This window comes from Leptodactylus fuscus, chromosome 1, assembly GCF_031893055.1.
Source record: "Leptodactylus fuscus isolate aLepFus1 chromosome 1, aLepFus1.hap2, whole genome shotgun sequence".
In the NCBI taxonomy this organism is placed as follows: Eukaryota; Metazoa; Chordata; class Amphibia; order Anura; family Leptodactylidae; genus Leptodactylus; species Leptodactylus fuscus.
The window spans coordinates 310560183-310574923 of record NC_134265.1 but is presented as its reverse complement, the minus strand read 5'-3'; the positions used below and the strand labels follow the sequence as shown (position 1 = coordinate 310574923).

The window sequence follows — 14741 nt, the reverse complement described above, 5'->3', positions numbered from 1 at the left end:
ATTTGTGAAAATTCTTATAATAATTGGTGGTACACTTTTAAGCCTCTCAAAAGATTCTACAAAAAGTACAAAAGTGGAGAATTTATGAAAGGTCCTGTACTTTAGAATATTTGAGTTTTGTGTCTATTGGTAAAGGTTATATAGGTTGTATTACAGTAGACTAGTTTGGTTTTTTTCACCTTTCATAAAGGTCCATTGTTTGCACACATTCATCTTCACCATGTACAATGCACTATTATTTACTACCTACCTCCCATGTCTAGTCTAGGCTCCACAAATAAAAATGCATGTGATCTTACCTGTACCATTCTTTCAAACATGTGTGCCATAGGCAAATAGGAAATGTGTATGTCACTGGCGTTGAGTGTAAGCAAGCTCTGTAAAATATGACAAAAAGTGCTGAGCACATAGGACATATACGCTTTGTGCCTACCTCCACAACTCTCTCAAACATATGCGCCAGCGGCAAGAAAGAGATGAGAACATCTTGTGTAGAAGGAAACGCCAAGTCCTGGACATCAAAAGGAGGAAGAAGCACAGCAAAGATTGTTTGTTTGTTTTTTTTTCCCCAATTAAGCAAATTAAAGTCACATAGGTTTTCAAGAGGATTTATTGATGTGTATGCACCAGTCCCAGCAGAACAAAGAGGGAAAACTGAACAAGTTTGCAAGCAGCTTGCCAAGCTAAAGGAAAAAGGGTAAGAAGTCTTAGACATGCGCTAACATTTTGATCCTTCTTCAAGGGAAAGAGGAGGCTAGTGCAAGTCCACTATACATAGTCCCAAGAAATCTAAGGAAAGTGATGCTGGCCATACACATGAGATACGAGTTGGCCAAATGTTGTTTGGTCAACAGCCCTCTCTCAATCCCTGTAAATGGACTACCTGGAGTTTGCGTGCATCTTAAAAAAATTGGCATGTTGAACTCCAGCATGCTCAACACTTCTCTGATGTCGGGGATTGTCAGGAGGCGCCATACACATTAAATGGTTAGACAGCCCTTGCCAAAATCAGCATGCAGCTAATATGTATGGCCACCCTGAGAGATCACACACTATGCTAAAATCCCATCATAAGACCTACACCACAGCAGCCACCTTGAAAAGACATCGAGCTGGTGGCATTGAGGCCAAGCACTGACTAAAGGTTTTCCTGAACTATTGCTTAAAGTCTCAGCTGGGTAAACAGGGGGGTCCCATAGGTAGAACCAAGAAACGATCAGATATTTATGGCATATTACTGTGCATGTGCCATAATGTCTTGTGTGTCAAGGCACCTCATCAGGAATCAATCGTAGAAAAATCCAGCACGAAGTCGGACGAAGGATAAAATCACCTTTTATTTAAATTCATTAAAAACCTCCATACAGGAACCATCTGTTCATATCATCGGTGCATAGATGTAACTGCTACGCGTTTCGGGACCAAATAGGTCCCTTCCTCATTCCATACGGGAAGGGACCTATTTGGTCCCGAAACGCGTAGCAGTTACATCTATGCACCGATGATATGAACAGATGGTTCCTGTATGGAGGTTTTTAATGAATTTAAATAAAAGGTGATTTTATCCTTCGTCCGACTTCGTGCTGGATTTTTCTACGATTGAGAGTTGACTCAGCTGGACAAGTTCACCGGTGTCCGTGCACAGTTGGACGTTTGGAAAACTAATTTACTCCATATGAGGGTGAGCTGAAAAAATCTTTTTCTTTTGCATATACACCTCATCAGGAAGCTTACAAACAGAGCATGGGGTCAACTTTTTTTTTTTTTTCTTTTTTAGCAAAAATGATGCACTATATATTATAGCAGCCAGAATTTGCTTTAGCATCTTTATATACAGAGCTCTCAAGATACACAGCCAAGTCCTAGCTGATTAACTGTTAGAAGGTGACCCATTTTATAAGTCGTGTGCATACAAATAAAACCACAGCAAATGAATGACTCATAAACCGCACAAAAGGCGGCATGTAAGTGGCATCGCTAACAATGCAGACAAGAACTAGGCTTTTTTCAGTTTTCTAAACGGCCTCAAATTGTTCTGGTGAGTCATCTGCTTCCTCATTTCTGGGCTGTAGGTTACTATCAGACAAAGCCCAGCATTATTGTATCATTTCAAGGCTGAGGCTACACATGGCAGAAAAGCTTTGTTTTTTTTTCTTGCAGATTTTGCAGCTTTTTTTGACCCAATGTGGAATTAGCGGACAGACGAAGCATAAGAGCTTCCTTTATATTTCCTCATTACCTCTTGAAGCAACTTTTGCTCGTAAAACCGCATCAAAGCCCGTGTAAAAAAAAAAAAAACAAAAAAAAAAACACACGCTTTCCTGCAGCATGTGGCCTCAGCTCACAGGGACATTTGCCAGGCATAAATGACTCCATCCAATGTCGCTGGAATCAGGTCAATGACACTGGAGTGGAGTGACATATCAGGGGTGAGACATTGTAACCACAAGCTGATCCTGAAACACTGAGTATAATATAATAATCACAAGTTACATTTTGCAGAAAACCCTACAACTGCAGTAGTAACATTAGGTTTCAGTTGATCTTGACATTGAACTGACTTATGTTAAGGTCAGAGAACAAACAGACATTTGATCACAAAATTTTTTACTTCTGACCATTATTAGTAGGACTATCCATAAAAGTTAGGTATTAGGAGCTTCTGCAGTGAAGATCAGTATATTACTGTGAATCCCACAAGACACTTATGGTATATAAAGTGTATAAGCTACGAAGATTTAAGACCAAATAGGACAGCAGACATAACAGCATGCGAGATTAGAGACCACATTAATAAAGCAATAGCAGCCACACATACATGGTTATGTCAGACATCATGCTGAACTACAGAAAACACCCTGAACAATTACCTCTGTTACTTTAAGAAAAGCAGCACTGTTGCTCACAATATTCTTGTGAGAAAGCATTGCACCCTTTGGATTTCCTGTTAGGAGGATTGAAAACAAAATTAGTTTTATATAAAACTATTAAAACAAGTCTCATGTACATTGTACTAACATCAACTCGTGTGTACATGTGTGTTCCTGTCTTATTTTACTATATTTCCAGGCATTAGATACCTTTTTTTTTTTTTGAAACAAGAACCCCCCCCCCCCCCCATGTCTCAGCAGCTTTGCCTGTTGTATTTCCACACTTCCTGTATTCTTCTACAAGCTGGTGGGAGGCTTTGACCTTTTTATGAACAGGACACTATGAAGTATCTCAGTAGATATAGATTGTCTTTACCATGAGAAATTTATTATAATTACTAGAAATAGAAATCTATATAGATGCAGAATAGTATGCACAGTAAATCTATATTACATTACACAGTTTTGGAGAGAAAAACAAACTTACAGGCTGCAGAGGAGAGAATGGACTTGCAGTAAACTGAATGTTATCTTTGTGTTTACATAGAGAGATGACCAGGACAGTCTGAACCTTTATCAGCAAACTGCAATAAGTTGACCTGATTGTTCTGACCCCAGAGAACTCAGCCCCCTCATAGAGCAGTGAGCCTTCCATTGACTTGTGTTATCAGATACAGGGAATGAGAGCAGAATTTCTAAAGCAATGTATTTAAGGAAAGTCTTGAATTTACATAAGCCATTAGTATAGATAGAATCCTTGAGATTGGAATACTCCTTTAAGACCAAGGCCCTGCATAGCAAAACACAGCTAAAAATGCTGCAAAACTACTGGTCTTTTTCCTGTGTGTTGCTTTTATTCTGCTTCCACCCAATTTTTGGGCAGACATGGGTGATAATATGGAGGATCTTTTGCATACACTCTTGCCCTTAAGATGCACCACATTCTCCATTCTGCGCCTTGTTCGCCAATTTCCAAAAATGCAGGCAGAGATCATTCAGTCCAATATTTAATCTAAATAATGACAGTTTTCTGGTGAGACTTGTACAGGCATGGGCCTGCTCCCGATTAAGGGGGTAACAGACTTGACAATTCAGCTGCACCCTGCATCTATTATGACTGGTGCAAGGAACCTCCGTCTTAATAAATCTCCCCACTAAGTGTTCGAATACTCTGCATTTTACTGTCCTAGCAAAGTGAATGAGATTTTGATTTAGTCCTCTCAATGCTGAAAATGCAGTTTTTTCACTTTGTTTCTGCAAAGGCCAAAAACATTTCACAACATCTGACCTCAACCTAAAGGACATCTTTGTCTAATAAATAAAACATTAAGTCTGTATAAACTCAAGACGCTTCCTCTTATAAATCTGCATAGCTCTGGAGTGCAAGGCTCAGCTATCACAGGCACGTTTGTAACCATAGTCACTTTGTAGGTTCCAGTAAACAGTCCCTATTCTTAGCTGACCCCCTGCATACACTTACACATAACCACTTCCTTGCTCCTTCTTCCCCCTCCCCTTGCCTTCGATCTAAATTGTAGTCCTACAGTCATGCCCTGTGCATCCTAGGATTAGTATACAAGGGGGAAGGTGTTCTATACAAAGAGGAAGGAACATCCAAATTACAACCCACATGTACAGAAGCAGAAAGAAATGGTTTCCATAAATTTTATAGTTATGAATATTCAATATCATTGGCTGAATCAAAGACAAATGGGGAAAATAAAGAAGGGTAAAAAGTCACTTTTTGCATATTCAGCAGTAACATTATGGTATTGTCACTTCATTAGAAGGAAAAGCATCACCTGTTGTCCCACTTGTAAAGCAAACTACTGCCAAGTCTTCTGGTTGTGGAGGCTAAAAGGAATGGGAATACAATTTAGAGTAAGATTCCAAAAAGTAATACTACATTCAAACCCTTGCGAGAAGTGGTCAAGCGTTACAAAAAACACAAAGACTACTTTGTGTAACAGCAGGAAAAGCTCAGTCTCATTCAAGTCAATGGGACTGGGCTTGCAGTACCTTTCCTGGGCCACAGCAGTGTACACCGTTATATACTGAGAATACTGCAAACAGCAGATCAGCCGGTGTGACGGAAGTTATATTCCCAGTGATCGGCCAATGACCTATTCTAAGGATTAGACATGAATAGTAATCTGTTGGACTATCCCTTTAACTGGAAGCAATGCCAATCCAAGCACAATTTCATTTACGATCTCCCATATTTCATTAATTGAAAACCAATAACTGCATCGCTTAATACTACAGATCAATGTATACATGAAATCACACTCAAATATACATTTAATAGGCTGACTAGATTATAGCAAGCGCTACATGATTTCAGGTTACAAGTACTTTAGAACATATAAGTCTATGGGATAACGTTGCCCTTTCTGTGACACGTACTATATGGCATCGAGACTGATCCCACAATATCAAATAGTCATAGGTTTAGGAATGATCAGAATGAATCCATGTAAACTCTATATAGATGCTGTACTAATCTCACCTTTGGTTTCTCATGATGATTTCTTCCTTCTTCCTATAATAGTGAACAAAGCAAAATTAAAATAGTCAATACATTCTGTCAAGATTTTTAATGACCTAACAAAAGCAATAACAATGTGAGCAAGTCCTAGTCTGCCCAAAACGACACTAAAGTTGGCCATACACAGATTTTTGTTGGCCAAAATAACAGATTGCAGACATTTTGGCCATTAATCAGCCATGAAAATACTACAAGCTTCATCCCTGTTAGAGGTTATAAGCTGCTTCATTCATTCTCTATGGTAGCCTAATGTGGTACTCTGCCACCTCCAGTGTTCCTACAGGGTGAATGGTGCATCAGGGTGCATGCCTGGCCTACCCCCCCTTCAGGACAGGGACACTACAGTCCAATCTCCTGTAGTGTGAAAATCCAAGGGGAGCATTTTTAATGTATTGCATATTGTACTTGTGATGTACAAAATCCTTCCTGAAGAATGAGGTTCAATGCCTTGGGGCCTAAAGGAGGAAGATGTCCACCCAGCATTAACCAGTAATGTGACAATACACCCATAACATATTATTTTTCTACATACATCAGGATACGGTCTTCCTTCCTTGCACACCATATAGGTCTTATAGAAAACCTACTTCTACGCATGTCAGTTACTTAAAATGACACAGTTTCCAAGCCTGAAAATATGTCCCCCTCCCTCCCTACGCAGGCAGTAGTTGGCAGGGGTGCAGTCATGCTTTAACAGTTGTAAGCTTCTTAGGCTTTATCCCAGATCACTAGTAACTAAACTCCTTTTACTTTTTATTTAGCGTAGGACTCTTTGGCATAATCTGAATTTGCAAAGGGAATTACTTTTATCAGATCCCATTAGACTAGGCACCTGAAGTGATAACTTTTCTCATGGTATAAGTAGACTTGAGGATCACAGGTCCATGCATTGTTCTGGTCCTGAGAGCTGCATGAACATATATCATTACGAAAATCATGCTGGGACTTAAGCTGCCACCCAAAAAGCTCCTCTTGGGGGTCAAAACAGTAGGTTGTACTAAGAAAATGTTATCAAGTGCCCAGTCTAACATGTAAGATGTGCAAGCCTTAACGCCTTAAACTTATACCTTTTAACTAAAGCACTAGAGGGGAAATATTCATGCGATAGGAGGCCGTGGGGTCTCTGGTAACGTTCAACATGTGGGACCATGGCAAAAAATGTCTATCCCTATGGAGTCATGAGCAGTCCAAAAAAAGTGGCCAAAGTTGTTCAAAGATATGGGACAGTAGAGCACGAGGGTTGTGAAGGTAAAGAATGGTCATCAACACAAACCAATGTGAGCGTCTCTGGGGCCCACCAAAATATCACTATGTATAGGGATCCAGTGTATAGCCAGTGCCAAAGGCTCCACTGACACCACACACTGAAGGGAAACAGTGAACACCAATGTCACATGCCCCTACCCAAGGGAAATGATGGAACACAGGCCATTAACAAGTATGTTAGTACAAGAGGGCAGGTCACAAACATCACAGATCTGCTCATCATGAGCATCAGACAGGAAATATAGATTACCTTCTACTAATACTGACCTCAATATCTCGAAGGCTGACTACTTCAACACCGCACTTCTTGCCTCTTTCCACAAGATCCTCCTCAAAGGGATCCATAAGCACAACTGTACGAAGGCCAGGGGTGTCTCCACTTTCTACATTTCCCAGTAGCAATTTTGCCTTTTCTATATTGTCACAAAACACTAGAGAAATCTCCGCTAGAATAAAATACAGTATTAAACAACTTATCCATTGTCTTACAGTTCAACATTGTTACTTGGCTGAATGGTCTAAAACCAAGACTTTTTTTTTATATTTCTCAATCAGTCACTTCAATGATCTGATATCAATGATGTTCCGATATTGCAGAGTTACCCTGATCTTCTGCAATTGGTTAAACTGCTGTGGCGTGATATCTTATCACTATAAAACCATTGAAACATCACTACAAAAAAAAAAAAAAAAAAATAATGGTTGGTCAATGACCCTTCATTTGTATTTGTTCTAGTCTGTGACCAGATATCACGCTGCACCAGTGTAACCAATCGCAGAAATTCTGGTTAACTCTGCTATATCTGGAAAGAGGAAGGAAACACAATACATGGTGCTACAACGTATTTCACTGTAATAACCACATTCATAGTTAGAAGACTGAGACTTTGGAAGAAAATATAATGGCCCTGGATATAGTATAAACCTGATAAGCCAGAAATTCAGGTACCTTTGTTTATAATGTAGGTAATAGCTTCAGCTCCGAGGGTATCGTAGAGAGGCACGGCCACCATGGAGTAGGTGTAGCAACCCAGTTCTGTGATGATCCACTGTAAACAGACATCCATAGACTCACTTATGACATACAACACTGGCAAGATACAACTTGACGTAGCTTCCAATACAACTTTATACTGGCTCACCTTATACATAACAATGGTTTATCGCAGAGAGAAGTGCAGAATATTTTATTCATGGCTATAGACTTTCTTTACATTCATGTAAACATAATACATTAGATTTTATCTTCCTAAGGCTTAAAATGGAAATGAGGAAGATAAACTTTATAAATGGAGTAGACAACGCGTGTAATGACAGTCAATGAAAACTTTGCATAGTGTTGTAATGACGCATTTTAGCAAAGTGCACTTTATGCAGTCAGTTTTCGACACTAAACAGGAAAAGCGATTTTTATGTTCCCCACAAAGCATTTCCCAAATGCTACTTCTTCAAACTAGAACCATTCATGAATGCAAATACCAGTGAAAGTCTCTTACCTCTGGCCTGTTTTGTGAAAAAATGCCAATGAATTGTTCAGAACTTGGTTTACAGCCCCTGTGCAGCAAGGCAGACCCCAGATACTCTGCCCTATCTGACACCTGTAGGAGAGGAAGAAACAAAGACAAATTTCATAATATATGTTATATATAATATATTTTTTTTCTATTTTTCTTTTTTTATTACTAGTTAAACATACAGGAATGTGAGTTTTGCCCCCTGCCCTGCTGTACATACTTATCTCTCTACATTAAATCAGATAGTAGGAACCCTTCACATCAGATAGTAGTCACTTCACTTTCTGAAGATCTCATAAACCACTTCAACAACTCAAAGAGCCTGTGTGCATGTAGCCAGCAGGTCTGTATGAACAGGTGGTTTAGAGCCCCCAACATGGTAAGCTTACTAAGGGAAGAGTCCAGTGTTCCCGTCTGACTCCTCTCTGATGCATATTTCTCCAAAACTGTGCAACTTGGTTGATGTGGAATTGACTACAGTGGAGAAATGCACGTACACTGGGAGCACCAGAAAGGAGTCTGATAAGACAGGTTTCTATTAACACAACATAATGAAGCTCATAAGGATCTATTCACGCTACTAAATTTCACAGGCAAGGCCTGTTCATAAAAAAAATAAAAGATGCTCTACTTTGACGGATGAGACACAGCGCAGTTTCCAGATTTAGTTTTTTCTTTAGTTGGGTGCCAACCCAGCAGTAAAAAACAAACAAACGGTTGAAAATCGTACGACGTATAAATGTATCCTAACAAACATAAAAGAAATTGTTCTCCTCAGGCATATTTTAGGAAATACACAAATCATGGTTCTGGTTTACGGAAAGGCAACTTCTGTAATCTGCCTCTGATCCAATTTGCTTTTCCACATTATTAAACCTCGAGATGCTGGTTAGGAGGAACATACAATGCAACATATGAAATCGAAAGGATTCTTCCTTCTCCATTCTCTGAAAGGAAGTCTGCTACCATCTCGCCCACCCCCGACCTAAGTATATTTAACATATTGCCATATTACGGAGCACATTACGGTGATAAACAACATACCCCTGTTATGTATATCACTTTTGTAGATCTAGGAGAATTAACTTTGAAGTCTCAAGCAAACCAGGCAGTGAGTGCACTGGGGGCAGGCCTTAAGCTCCAGGAGCACGGCTTTTGACGCGGAGACCCCTACATCACCTACATTTACCACACTGCAGTACCCCACCCTTTCTACAAGAGCACCAAAAGCAGTGCTGAACTTCACCAACACGTCAAAGTTTATTTTTTTCCCCCTATATTTACAGAAGTACCATACGTAAAGGTATGCAGTTTATCGCCATCTTGTGCTCTGTAACACACTAGTAATAGTTCAATATGCATGGGGGAAGTGCGACTCCCTTTATATCCATATAGGTATATGTGATTTTCTCTAGTCTCTCTAAGGAAGGAGAGAGAAGGGATGAGGATGTGAGATTTGAACATGCCCATTAATTTTGTTTCTAGGGAACATAATGTACTGCCAGAAGCTTACTCGCGCTCCCTATTTATCATACACACGCAGCTTGGCCCGGTATGTACATACATAGGAGGTCTTGGGAAGAATAGCTTTCTGCCAAACAAATGTTTGGTCAATGGGTGTATGAACTAAAATTAGAGTGCTCGTTTTTTGTTTTTAATAAATTAAACAGATAAAGGAGCCTCACTAGGATGAAGAACCACAGAGAAACCGTTTTAATAACACATTTGTCAAAATCATGCATTACCTCTTGATAGGATATCCACTGATATGGCTGGTTGGGTTTCCTATGTCCCAGACAAGGTCCATTATCTAGGAGAAGAAAATAACGGTTATACTGCAAAATCTCACAACTCATTAGTTAGCAATTCATTCATTTATAAGAGTGTTTTCTGGGCTAAAAATATCCATGACCAATCCTAGGGCTAAATGTAAGATTGGTGAGGGTCCAACAACTGGCAGCCCCCACCACTCTGCTCTACTCAGTAGCTAATACACAATAGAGCAGGAAGTAGACAGCGCTGTTCTGTATAGTGGTCAGACCAGGGTACTGCAGATCAGCTCGCTGCAGTGGCTCAGTCCTGTTCTCTGTAGTGGCTGAACATCTTCTGAGAACAGCTGATAAGTTAGGGCGCCAGATGTCAGACCCCAACCCATCTGATATTTATGGTCTACACTTCAAATAGGTCTTCAACTTTATCCCAGAAATCCCTTTAATGTTTTTGACAGGAAAAATAAGCTAAAAATCACTAGTTAATACCAATCTTGTGCAACCTGATCTTACATGAATAATGTTTAAGCTTTTCCATTAATTATTATATGAGACCATTGTTCTGTAGACCCAGTGACCCTTACCTTACACCGGTCATGGAAGTCTAATGCCAGCTTAGAGCGGAAGTGTGAATTATTATTAGGGTAATATATTGGTTAATATATCTAGTGTTGGAAAGGATTAGTAATTGCATTTAAAGGGAACCGGTCAGGTGGATTTTCTACCATAAACTGGCCCCACATGTGCAGGATGAAGTACTTACCTTTCCATTCCATTCGTGCCCTCTGTAATATTTCTGTTGTAGTAAAGTTATAAAAGTCATATAGAATTTACCCTAAGTAGTCATGGGTGTCAAAAAGAAGCTTCAGGCTGGTCACACCATCTGCTAACCAGGCCTCCTGGGCATGAGCGACATCTCCTTGTGATGTGAGGGAACTTAGGAGGGAGATATCAATCATGTCCAGGATTTTGGGAAATTTCCATATGACTTTTTATGCTCTCAAACTTTAATAACATCACTTTGCTACAACAGGAATATTAGAAGGTCAGAAATAGAAAGGGAACAGTTCAAATTAAAAACAGACACCCATAATAAGTCAATCGGGTCCAATGGACATCTCTGGTGCCCATCATACGACGTATCCTCCACTACATTTTGTTTCAGGTTATAACAGAGACCATAACACAGATGTGTTACTTTACATATCTGATCAGTTGGGTAGGGAACCTTCGGCTGTCCAGCTGCTGTGAAACTACAACTCCCAACATGCTCCATTCACTTCCATGGGAGTTCCAAGAACAGCAGAGCAAGTATACATGCTGGGAGTTGTAATACTACAACAGCTGGAGAGCCGTACGTTCCCTACCCCTGGTTTAGAGGATCCAGCAACGTTTGCAAACAGTAGTATAAAGATTAATATACAAAAAGTTTCACCCATGGCCACAACTACATAAACAAAAGGTGTGTCCATAGCCATAGTTCCCATTTTACTACGGTTAGTAAGCCTGTAATGTGACAAATACACAGTTTAATGTGACAAGCAAACAGCTTAGGGACGTTACTTCTTTTGTACTCTTCACGTTGTGACAGCCATAACATTTCCATTTTCCCCACCAATTCAGACATAGCGATATACAACAGACTTGTTTAGTGTAAAGAGGCCATGCTGATCCCACAGGAGGGCAAGTTTTAGGAAACCGCAGGGCTCATTGAGGTCTATGAGACTACTCTTATCTAAATAAGTAGTGTTTACAAAAGGAAAAAGCCTAGGGGGAGGAACATACGTGATAGTCTAAAAAATTAGCCCTAGGAAAATTCCTACAACCAAAGCCATCTTTGTTTCATTGCCAGGTGTTTTTATCCATTTCTTGTTTTGTATGCTTACTGCAGTGTCAAATTGTGAAATATTGGGAGAGATTGATGCCAAAACAAATGATGGTTTCTTGTATTGATACAAATCCTAAAGGGAGTCTGTCATCAGGAATATCACACCAGTCTCAAGCATTGTAGCAGATATTATGTGGAGAACCTTTAATGCACCATTTCCTTTAAAAAAATACCTTAGAAATATGCTAATGATGTGCAAGTGCAATGGGGCGTGCCAGGGCTCCAAGGACTCTACACTCATTCAACTATGATGTGACATGTTGAAGTCCTGCATGTGCTTTGGGCATGGGCTCTGGTAGACATAGGGTGCTAAAGCTAACAGGTCTCAAATCAGAAATTTCTGCTTGAAATCCATAAGAAGGGTCACAAAATATAGACATACGAACGCATAAGAGTACTTAGCATCATAAACTAAATAAGGCCGTCTTACTTGAGACTCTCAGTCCTCTTTGAAACACTTCATATACTGTTCTGACATCATCATAGTAATAAGTGATGACCTCATCACTTTCCAGCAGAGTGGATCTACGTGCATGTTCATGTCCCTGGATAAAGAAATGGGAGAAATGAGATTAATAGCAAGACCGATGAAGACAACATAGGAAACGCATTGCTCCGAAGATTTTATGAGCTCTAAAGCAGCACAGGAAAACATCAAGTACATCATAACATTACTAATTTATGTTCACAAACCATTTAGTCTCAGACTACATGAACAGCAGCGTCGGGACAACTGTCATTTTCCATGTCCAGACACACTCACAGTGATACTATGTGGCGGTTTTTCTACAACGATAGAATAATAAGGAAGTTTATGTACAGAAGTCCAGGGTGTGCTGTGAGGCTCTTCTTGTAAGAACTCGGATTATGCTAAGTTCACACTAGTGTCAGCTGTCCGTTGCTCTGGTCTGTTGAAGGCCCAGATAAATGGGCAGGTGGACCACTAAAATAGTAGTTACATACATAGCCCAACCAATCTCATTGACTATGATGGGGTCCATCGTTTTTTTTTAAACTGAAAGTGGTAGACGAAAAACCAGAACATTGTGTCTGCCAATTTTAGACAAACATTGCGACACAGAGTCTGACACAATTGTGAATGTAGACTTAGAGTGTTGTGAAAAGTTTAGAAAGATAAAAGCAAAGTAGTGCAATATGGCCTGAAAACAGGGTTTAGGACTCCAAGAGAGTCACTATATTTTATATTATTATGATATGGCTGGGGAGGATCATGCATGTGTAAGTAAACCTCACTCCTCAGACCTGAATTATGCAGTTAGGATGCGCCCATTTACTAGCAAGTTTCATGCGCCCATTTCCATTGCCCAGAAACTTGCATCTATGCCAATAGTAGAACCGGTTTTCCCACTATCAACAATTAAGCAGCATTTCGGTTGCTCAGATATATTTACTGTGCTATACTCAATAACCTATGTGACTCCGACTCCATGCACACTTTCCATTTTTCTTAATATAAACTAAGCCCTGCAAATGTCAAGCTTAAGTCATCTCAGGTGGTTATATAAAAAACACTAGAAAAGAAAGCGATTTGTACAAGGATCAGTTTTAAGCCCAACAAAGCAAGCGAAGCATCTCCAAATAAACGCCCACGCAAGTCTACAACTATACGTATATAAACACACACACCCATTTTACTATTGTTTTTCTAATGAATTAACCCATTAATAAGTTCTACAATTCTCGAGCATCTTTTTGTAACCTCATGAGAAATTATTGTAATAATAAAAATATGTCAAAAGAGTTGTCAGAAACCCATCAACAAGGTTGTCAACTGTTGGCATGTCCATGAGCAGCAGAATCATGATTGCAGCTCTGGGCTACAACTTGGGACCGGTACAGGAAAATTCGTTCATGCAAAAGAGGGGGGGGTTAACAAAACCGATTATAAATAATTAAAAAAACAGGATTAAAGTCGTCACACCCCTTCGTTTTCTAAATACTAGATTAAATTCGGCTCTATACGTCCTAAAGTTAAGTTGTCACGTGAAGTATAGGATAGCATGCGGTGCATTAAAAACCTCATCACAAAATCGAGGTACAACACGTGTCATGAGACTGTACCCTTATGCTCAGGCTTATATGATATAAATCCAGAATATGTCGTTTTTGTCCCACCTGCAGCCTCAGTCACTAGTCAATCATTAAACCAAGCTGTTTGCCAAGCCCTAGGTACTTTTAGAAGGCATTCATGCTGGAAATCTGAGGGGTCAATGTTTTTTTCCACCCATATTAATCTGCAGGTGTTCAATCGGATTACATTCTGGGACCTGAGCCATCTTGCGTCATTGCTTACTGAAGGGTAATGGTCTTCAATACCCTCTCTAAAGTAGAACACTTAAAAAATGATCCCGTCAGGAAAAACCTGTATCCAAATCACAGTGCTCCATAATGGGTGTGTGAAATGGTTTTCTTTACGGTTATTCCTATGTAACCACTGCCCAGGGTAGACTTCTTATCCTCAATTTTAACCACTGTGAAATCCATCATGGTGGCCATATACTGTATGTTATCACTTAGCATTTCCAAAATCAAACATATTGAACGTGGCAGAAGAGGAGAACCCAAACTATAGTTATAAGGTTTTCTTCTTTCAGTGCAACGAGCACGTGTTTAATGGATATTTTTAGGGACCCATTTATCTTCAGGTCCATAAAAAAAAAAATACATACAAATATATAGAACTTACTTTTTTTATCACAAATCACAGAACACATGGCTGAAGATGTCGGCTGTCTGAATAAGTCCTAAAGCATACATGCAAACTTTCTAATGTGTGGTTCCAGAAGAATGCCACGTGCCTTCAAAAATTTGTGAAGTCAGGTCCACGCTGTACAGCGACGGACCCAATGAGACTCATTTATGAAA

General features: G+C 39.7%; 1 protein-coding gene across 3 annotated transcripts in view; it reads right to left on the bottom strand.

Moving 5' to 3' along the window:
* The window catches only part of ACSL1 (acyl-CoA synthetase long chain family member 1), a 51627-nt gene that overhangs the window by 16670 nt on the left and 20216 nt on the right, over positions 1-14741 (bottom strand). For 2 of the 3 annotated variants that reach the window (XM_075259183.1, XM_075259176.1), the window contains exons 3-11: positions 12286-12400; positions 9944-10008; positions 8181-8282; positions 7634-7733; positions 6952-7130; positions 5380-5412; positions 4673-4724; positions 2871-2944; positions 434-511 (exon numbers count right to left, since the gene is read on the bottom strand). In XM_075259183.1, the coding sequence (XP_075115284.1) occupies positions 434-511; positions 2871-2944; positions 4673-4724; positions 5380-5412; positions 6952-7130; positions 7634-7733; positions 8181-8282; positions 9944-10008; positions 12286-12400 (798 nt within the window). Of the gene's footprint in view, positions 1-299; positions 378-433; positions 512-2870; positions 2945-4672; positions 4725-5379; positions 5413-6951; positions 7131-7633; positions 7734-8180; positions 8283-9943; positions 10009-12285; positions 12401-14741 lie in introns of all 3 variants that reach the window. The other variant, XM_075259192.1, reaches the window with a different exon arrangement.